General features: G+C 36.0%; 1 protein-coding gene across 1 annotated transcript; it reads right to left on the reverse strand.

Moving 5' to 3' along the window:
- Positions 1–4,493: 4,493 nt before the first annotated feature.
- On the reverse strand, positions 4,494–9,743 carry LOC132944821 (uncharacterized). The gene has a single exon (XM_061014334.1). It carries the CDS (start codon positions 9,741–9,743, stop codon positions 4,494–4,496), a length of 5,250 nt encoding a protein of 1,749 aa, XP_060870317.1.
- Between the last annotated feature and the right edge of the window lie 398 nt (positions 9,744–10,141).

Genomic DNA, 10,141 nt, shown 5'->3' on the forward strand with positions numbered 1-10,141 from the left:
GGGGCAGTAAAACTGCTTCGATTTTCTTCAACGGTATCTTGTTCGATGGAAAAGTGAATCTAGTTGATGCATTCAGGAGGTAAAATTTTAAAATTTCCAGTAGTTTTCAAAAGCGACGTGAAAAACAAAAGAAAAATTAAGGAAAAACGGGAATTTTTACGCAAAATCTGTTTTCGAGAATATTGATTTTCTTATTTTGTTGTAATTAAAAAACGTATGATTGTAGATACTTGAAAATTTCACTGAATGTTTATATTAGCATTTTCTATACACGATAAAATTTCGAAAATAATTTGACTCGTTTTGAGCTGTTTACGGACATTGTCAGTTTTCAATTTTCTTAGTTTTTTTTTTCTATAAATATCAATAAAATTTTATTTGTTGGGTAAAAAAGCGTGAAAATTTAATGCAAGGCTCCTGATATCATATAACGATAGCAGTTGAAAAATATTAAAAATACATAGGCACAATTTTTTTTTATAAGCATTTAAAGTTCAAATTTTGACAAAATTTATCAAATTTAAAATATGTTAATTATTTTGTAGTTAAAAATTTATAAAATGTTCAAGTTTTATAGCTTACGATTGAAAATTTAAAACAAGGCTTCAATAGGTTATATATAAATTACTTTATTCACAATAATATCATCAAATATACTTCGTAATATCATAGGCTAACTGACCGTTTTCGCTCAGAATCGTTTTTCTTATGCAATGATATTATATCATTGAATTCAAATTTAACACCACCCATTACAGTGACCCACTTGTAACCTACTGTACAGCAGAACGACATCCACTTACCCATCTTATTTTTCCTTGTTTGACAGCAGAAGAGGCTTTGTTTGAAATTTATGAACTATTCAAGTGCAGACATTCTAAATTTTAATTTTTTGTTTTAGTTTTTACTCTAAAGTAATGTCAAATATGATTGAAAACATTGGACCGAAACCTGTTTTAGGGTACCAAAAAGTGTTCTTGGAACCTCAGAAGTCCCGGATAACGTAAAAGAAAATTATTTTTGTGTTTATGCATATACCTAATTCGTTGAGTGCCTATGATTATTGATTAGCCTAAATATACATGTTACAAATGTATCGTTATACCTTATTTTGTTCGTAAGTGTTTTATAAAGTTCCTGGTGGAAGTGTGAAAACTTAAAAGTATCAAGGCCGTATCCAGAAATTTTTTTCGGGGGGTGGGGATCAAAACATGTATATTGTAATTTTATTGAATTTATGTTTTGATATTTGGTTAGGTATTTTTTTTTCGGGGGGGGGGGGGGGGTCTTCCTCGGATACGGTCTTGAAAAGTATATTATTTATACTTAATGACAATGAGAAAAAATATTTGATTGATTATGATTAGCTAAGGTACAAGACGTATCGATGAATTGGAATTCTTGAATAAATTGCTTATACATTTAAAATAATAAAAATGATTTTTTTTTTTTGTAGTAGTCTATAATATATATTATTATATAGAAAATATAAACTATTGATTTTGTATTATAATTCATAATAATTTGCAGTGACTTACTTAATGATGAGGTATACTCAACACCTACACTGTATAGTATACCATTTAGCACCATATTATAGCAGTTACCTTATTCTCCCCTCTCCCCATTTCGCTGTTTAATTGAATCAAAAACTTCAATGTTTATTTTGTGATATGCACTTATCACATATTAAACATACGAATGAAATACTTTTAAATTCTAATACCAGCAATTACCTACGTAATTTTGTTTTATATAATTTTAATATATGTATGTATTATTACGAACTCAATGTAGTCTATTCGGTCGTTTTTGATTGTATACAAATTTAATCTCGAAATCGTTTTCTTTTTTTTAGCATCTAAACTTTACGTTATTGTCTCGGTAGCGAAACGCCAAACGACGAGTGCACTTAAAACGTGTTGCTTTCGAACGGTAGCCATTAAATAAGTCGTTCGTATCGTTGGTAGGTACCTAATATTGTTAATGGTTTTATTTTTATACGTTAAATAAACACTAATTGGATTTAAATCAATACGGATAGTATAGGTAGGTATAGGATGTGTATGTTGTGCCCCTGTTTCGTAACTAATAAGCTTGTTTTTGACGGGAGATTTGTTTTATATAACTTTAAAATGTTTTTAACACTAAATGTTTTGTGCTAAGAATTAAATCAACTTAATTTTCTTTTGAAATATTTACGTCTATTATTTCGAACGGATTCTAGAAGTAATTTTTCTTTATTTCAAGAATTTTAATTTTAAAAAAAATCTGTTTTTCCAGTGCAATAATAAACTTAATAATAATTAATAGTAAATTGTTTGTGATTTTGACGAAAGTTATTGTGCACCTATTGTTTTGTCCTTATTAATGGAAAAAAATAACGTTTCAAGTTGTCATTTAAATGATATTGTTGTTCTTATTATAGTTATGAAATAATTAAAAACGAAATTTAATGAAACACCATATTTTTTTCTTATAAGAGTGTATACACTATAATACATCTAAATATATTTCCATTGTCACACAATTTAATAAAATTCATACAATCATACGTTATATAAAATTCATATCTATGTATAGAATATGGTCACTTTTGAAATTGTACAGTTGAACGGTCTTAAATATTGTAAAAAATACGAATAAGAAATATTCATTCAAACTTAAAAATATAAAAACCTAAGAAAATATAAAATATCATATTAAATAAATAGAATTCATGACAAATTTTAAACGTACTTGTTTTTATGCTGAACAATAGATATCATAATTATTATAATCTATAAAATATGTGAGGCCACATGATCTCGAGCGGTGGTAAGTTATTCCGATTGTATGGTAAACTCTACCGATTTTTAAAACTAGCAAACTCTCCCAATGGTAAAATGTCCTGGGTCAATATTATGTTTACCTGAAAGAAATGTGTTAAACTCTACCGTTAAAATCAATACGTAATTAAAGAAAAAAAAATTAAAATCCAACCCTAGCTGAGTTATAGTTTTGAAGTAGGTTCGCTGCCAACTGGACGTTCCCTTCTTTCAAGTGTGGTCACTTATTGTGTATTCTTTTAACAAATATTTGCTTATTAACTATACAAAATATTTTCCAGTTTTAATGAAAAAAATATATAGTTCATCAATCATATTCAGTTCATTCACGTCTAAACCCACATATTTTGTTTTCATAATAATTCTTCATTAATTGTTTTTTAAATTTAAATCGTATTTTATCTGCAGGAAAAATAAACCAATTTCTTATTTATGAAGATTTATTATTTGAACGGGCCGGGAGCGTATAGTAATAATACGCGTGCCCGGTCACCAATTTATATTGTGCCCCACTAACACCTAGGTCTTAAAAGTGTGGAGAAGTAGCTGGGTGTGTAATGGGGTAATAGCTCAAACAATAGTGGTCGGAATTGCCGGGCAAATACTGTTGAGCTATGTAGTGCGTGTTGTGTTAAATGTGTATTTGTGTATTTGTATGTGGTGTGTTTACAATAATTAAAAACTCACAAGAAGGTAACTAAGTTGAAATAATGGTAACAAAAATGATTTGAATGGTAATAAAATATAATATAATGAATAACACGGCCCTTATGACCAAACAGAATAAACAATATTAATTAATATATATATGTACGTCTCTTATAGACGAATAAAATTACAATATTAATATATTAGGGTGTGGCCCTTTTGGCCCAACAAAAGTATAATTAATAATGTATGGCCCTTCTGGCACAATAATAAATATAATAATAATGTATGGCCCTTCTGGCACAATAATAAATATAATAATAATGTATGGCCCTTCTGGCACAATAATAAATATAATAATAATGTATGGCCCTTCTGGCACAATAATAAATATAATATGTAGCCCTTCTGGCTCAATAATAAATAATAACAAAAATAACAATAATAACTCACAGTTTTGTGGAGCTCAGACTGGCCAGCTGGTCCTACATCTAGTAATAATAATTAACGATAAAATATAATACAAAAGGATATCACGGTGACACGGTTGATAACCCGCGAGTATTGCACAGCAAAGTATAATATATTATGTATATGCAAAATATATATATATGTGATTTTAGGTACACGTAAAAAAGAACAATATAATAATAAAATAAATTAGACTTAGCCCTTATGGCTCACAAATAATAAATATAATTCACACTTAAGCACTTTTTGCTAATAAGTAATAATCACATACAAAAAAACTGTTTAATACTTCAATATAATTAATAATAATGGTCCTGACTCTACGGCTTACGGTACAGAACAACAATATAATCGGCGGCCGTGCTAATATATTCCAGCAGACGCACGGCGGCGGCGTACGATAACACGGTGTAATCTACATATTATATAACTCACACGATACATCTACAAATTCAATAATAACTAAAACAAAAATAAACAATACGAATAGTGATATGTGTGAGACCAGCTGTTCCTCCCGTGACCGATTTTTCTTAATTACCTAATCTATAAAACTGTTGCGGCGGCAACATTCTCCCCCCGTTGAAAATCCTGGTTTTCAACTGAGCTGTTGTCCTTTTCAGTCGGTAGTCGACATAATTTGATTACTGGCCGACGCATGAGCGTTCCGTTTGCTGTTCTTATGGTGACAACCCGGACTACACCATCAGAGCCAGGATGCAATTCCATAACCAATCCTAACTTCCATCTGGCTGGAGGCATACAATCATCTTTGATAATAACGACATCGTTCTTTGCTAGCTGTGCGCTCTTGCTTGTCCACTTGCCACGAATTTGAGTCTGTGGTAGATACTCTCTCGACCACCGCTTCCAAAAGGTCTGCATCAAATTTTGCACTAGTTGCCATCTACGTAGACCATTGGGCTCTTCCTTAGATATGTCTGGTTCATCTGGTAACAACATAGCTCCTCCAATCAAGAAGTGAGATGGAGTAAGGACTGCCAAGTCAGAAGGATCACTATTTAGTGGAGTCATCGGTCTGGAATTGAGACAAGCCTCGATTTGGCACAAGAGAGTTCGCATTTCTGTATTCGTAAGCTTGTGATCAGATATAACTCTCTTCATGTGGTGTTTCATACTCTTCACGGCACTCTCCCATATACCACCAAAATGTGGAGCAGAAGGCGGGTTGAAATGCCACTCAATACCTTCTTTCTCAAGATCAACACTGGCTTTTTTCATCATTGAAATTAACTCCTTTTGAGCCCCAACAAAGTTTGTGCCATTGTCACTAAAAACCTTAGCACATTTTCCTCTTCTAGCCATAAAACAACGAAATGTCGCCATGAAAGACTTACTTGAAAGATCGTCAGCCAACTCCAAATGTATGGCCTTCGTTGAGAAGCAAACAAATATAGCAATCCAAGCCTTCTTAGCAGCTACACGCCTCAAACCACTGCGAATATATATGGGTCCAGCAAAATCTACACCTGTGACAGTGAAAGGTCTAGTACACTGAACTCGGTCTCTTGGGAGTGGTGCCATAATTGGATGATTGAAACGTGGACGTGCCTTTGTACATTTGACACAATGCCATACCACTGATCTCGCGGTTACTCGACCTAGCAGTGGCCAGTAAAGACGTCTAACTTCAGATAACATGAGCTGAGGTCCTCCATGAAGTAGCTCGAGATGGTATGCTTCAAATATTAGCCTGGTTATTTTATGACTAGCAGGCAATACTATAGGGTGTTTTTGTCCATCGGCTATGTCTGAATTCTCGAGTCTTCCACCAACAAGTATTAACCCATCGCGTTGGAAGGGATTCAAACTACGCAACTTGCTATTTCTTGGTACTTCTAGTCCCCTTTCTAGTGACGAGATCTCTTTACTGAAACACTCAGCTTGGACCATTCTTAAAATTGATTTCCTCGCTTCGTCCAAATCTGATATTGTTAGGGATTGAGGCCCATTGATTTTCTTACGCATGTACTTCGAATAGACCGTTAACCAAGCAACTCCTCGTAGCATACAATTCCATTCAGAGTAGTGTTCTAATATACTATTCAACGGTTTGATCACTAATAGCACTAGCTTCACTTTGCGTACTTCGGGTAGCTCATCATCATGGGTTATCGGATTCAAGATCCAATCCTTCTCATCACTTTCCAACCAGGTAGGTCCGTTCCACCACAATCTTGCCGCTAACAGTTCCCGTGGTCTTAAACCTCTTGAAGGGATATCTGCTGGGTTTTCCTGCGTGCCTATATGGTTCCACTGGCTGACCTCTGTAATATCCATAATTTGAGCTACTCGATTGGCAACATAGATTTTTAGCCGGCTGCTTTGGCTATTCAACCACCCTAAAACTATAGTTGAATCCGTCCATAGTTTGAACTGATGAATATTGATTTGCCATGAATCAGCGACCCGTTGAGCCAATTCAGTTAATAACAAGGCACCATTCAATTCAAGTCGGGGTATTGTATTTCCTTTTAACGGGGCCACTCGAGTTTTTGCACAAAGAAGTCTGGAATGCCATTTTCCATCGCTGCTCTGAGAACGAATGTAGATACAGGCCGCATACGCTTCTTCGGATGCGTCACAAAACCCGTGTACATCTATGATATCAGTTCGTTCAGGTATAGCCTTTCTGGGAATGGATAAATATTTCAGTCGCTCCAGATCTTCGTAAAATTTACCCCATCTTTCCTGTATATTTAACGGAAGCCTTGCATCCCAATCTATCTTCATGGACCAGAGCTGTTGTAGAAATATTTTTCCCTTCACTAGAACCGGTGACAGGAAACCGAGTGGATCAAAAATTCTGTTTAGGTCTGAGAGTATAGCTCTTTTTGTCAATGTACCTTCCATGGATCTTGATACGATTTCAAATTGAAATAGGTCGGCAATTGGTTTCCACTGCAGTCCCAATGACTTGACAGTGTCATCGTCTCCGATATCCAACACGAACAAGGGATCGTTAACACACTTAGACATGTTTTGCAGTACAAACTCGGAATTGGAACACCATTTCCTTAACGGTAGCTTTGCTGAATCTAGCACTGTGCTTACTTCTCTTTGTAATTGACAGCAGTCATCCTCGGTGTCGGCTCCCGTCATTAAATCATCCATATAGAAATCTTCGGCAATCACTTTTGAAGCGCACGGGAATTGCTTTTCGGCACTTTTCGCGAGTTCTATTAGACAATAGGTAGATAGAAATGAAGCAGGAGTCATTCCGTATGTTACTGTAGTGAGTTGATATAAACGAAGTAATTCCTTAGGACTGGATCTCCAAACAATTCTTTGTAGGTCCCAGTCTTCTCTTGCGATTTTGATTTGCCGAAACATTTTCTCTATATCGGAAGTTAAGACGAATTGATGCTTACGGAAGCGAACAAGTATAGAAAATAAATCTTGCTGAACAGTAGGACCGCATTTCAGAACGTCGTTAAGAGAGACACCAGATGCGCTCTTGGCGGAAGCATCGAAAACCACTCGAACCTTTGTCGTTAAACTTGATGCCTTTATTACTGAATGGTGCGGCAGATAGAAGTGTTTCTGCGTTTGAACTGAATTTTCCAGTACTTCAACCATATGCCCCATCTTAATATATTCATTCATAAATCGTATGTATTCTTTCTTCAGGTGTTCGTCATGCTGCAATCTTTTCTCTACATTTAAGAATCGTGCGATCGCCATAGGTAAGGTTTCGCCTATTTCACTGATTGTCTCCTTGATGGGAAGTCGTACAACAAAACGCCCTTCCTCATCACGTATTGTGTATTGCTTAAAATGTTGCACTGTTTCTAGCTCTTCTTGACTTCTCTTATTCGCCCTTGATGTTCGACCATAGCTTGTATCCTCAACGATTCCGAGAACCTTCCAATCCTCCTCTATCGTCTGTCCAATTGACAAAAGTGTTGGTGTTTGACGTTTAGGCAGTTCTCCCGTTACAAGCCATCCAAAGTTACTCTCATAAAGCGTGACTGAACCTATATTCAATGGTATTTTTGTTGTTCCCAAAATGTCGAAGAACGAGCCACCTCCAATAAGTAGGTCAACACTTTGAGGACGGTGAAAGTCTAGATCAGCCAAGTTTGAAGACACAGTACCTGGTATTTTCCATCCATCTGCAGGCTCTGGACAGGACGCTAGATTCCCCACGATATTAGGCAATACATAACAAGAAATCTTGATACTAAAATCACTAGTTCTGGATTCGATTTTTAACTCGCTGCACGACCTTGCCTTTAAACGATTGTCTCCAATACCACTTATTGGCAATGAAGACGTTTTACATGCTAGCTGCAGTAAGTTTGCATATCTCTTTGAAACAAAGTTGACTTGAGAGCCACTATCCAAGATGGCTCTGCACTGTCGATGTCCACCATTTTTGTCCTGAACCATGACTAATGCTGTAGCAAGAAATACGTGTGAATTTTCTGCGGTGGTATTCACTGGTACTGGTGCAGATACTACGACTCCGGAGGTAGATAGCTGCTGACTTATATCAGGTTGCTTATTTTCAAGCTGCTCCTTCTCTGGTATTTGTTGCTGCCTTTCTTGATGTAATAACGAATGATGTTTGCGGTTGCACGTCCGACAACTATAAGTGGATCTGCAAACATTTGCCATATGCCCAGGAGTCAAACAGTTGAAACACATTCGTTTTTCCTGAACAAATGAGAGACGTGTGTTTATAGTAGCGGCCTTGAACTTCTCGCAGTGATACAATTTATGAGCATCAGTGCAGTATTGACAGGAGACTGTATTGGATGATGCCACTAAAGATCGCCTTGTCTCAGGAAATACATTTTTGGCATTGCTCTTTTTTGCTGTTTCACCGGCCAATGTAGTTCTGATGTCTCTTATTGGTCCAGAAGTTGCTTCGGAAGACTCGAAAGCTATACATCGACTGGCTAAAAATTGCTCAAGGTCACAATACTTAGGAAGTTGGGTGTTGTGTTGTCTTAATTGCCAGCCATGACTAGTAGCAGAATCCAAACGACTGACGATTATCGTTACTAGCCACGCATCCCAGTGCTCCGTTGGCTGATCAAGCGCCTTTAAAGCTGCAACATGGGTGCTTACATGGGCATGTAGAGCTTGCAGGTCTTTAGCCCTCGGCTGTTCTACATATGGAGATTCCAGGAGAGATCGAATATGTGACTGAATGACAAGACTGCGATTATCATACCGTTGTTTCAGGCGTTCTATTGCCACCTCATAATTTGTATCTGTCATTGGAACCGACTTGATAAGGTCTAACGCCTGGCCACTAACACTTGACCGTAAATAGTAGAATTTTTGAGCTGGTGTAAATCCACCATCATCGTGTATCATTGCACGAAAACAATCGAAAAAAGATTCCCAATCTTGGATATCACCGGCAAATACTGGTAGCGTAATGATAGGCAATTGAGCACGACTGTGGCCTACTGACGTATTGAAAGTTGAGTTGTGAGAACTGCTGTTGTTAATCTTCCTAGCATTCACTATTTCCTGAATTCGAGAACGGATACTAAAATAGTCAAATTCAAACTTATTACGCTCCTCTTCTTCCTTTTCGCAATCATCAACAACAATCAATTCCAACTGTGTCTGTATGTCGTCAAACTTTTGATTTAGTCGTGGCAACTCTTCTTGACGGAATTCCAATAGCGATATAGCGTCAGTTGTTAGATCGAATCCCTCAAGAAAGTTTTTCATACGCGTTAGCGACGCCTTAATAATACCACGCTTTTTCCTAAGCTCCTTAACCTGAGCTTGCATAATTTCATCTAACCCCATTATAAATGATTATTTTTTTTTTTTTTAAATTATTATTATAGAAATTACAAGTATAATTGATAATAATAATAAAATTCGATTGCAACTGATGTAACGTAGATCCGATAGCTAAACAAAATAATTAAAACAAACTCGTGCATGTTCGACTCTAACACTCACAAATAATAAAACACAACAAGAATAATAGCAAAAAATCACGTCGAGGTCACCAAAATGAACGGGCCGGGAGCGTATAGTAATAATACGCGTGCCCGGTCACCAATTTATATTGTGCCCCACTAACACCTAGGTCTTAAAAGTGTGGAGAAGTAGCTGGGTGTGTAATGGGGTAATAGCTCAAACAATAGTGGTCGGAATTGCCGGGCAAATACTGTTGAGCTATGTAGTGCGTGTTGTGT

Source organism: Metopolophium dirhodum, chromosome 5 (assembly GCF_019925205.1).
Source record: "Metopolophium dirhodum isolate CAU chromosome 5, ASM1992520v1, whole genome shotgun sequence".
Lineage (NCBI taxonomy): Eukaryota > Metazoa > Arthropoda > Insecta > Hemiptera > Aphididae > Metopolophium > Metopolophium dirhodum.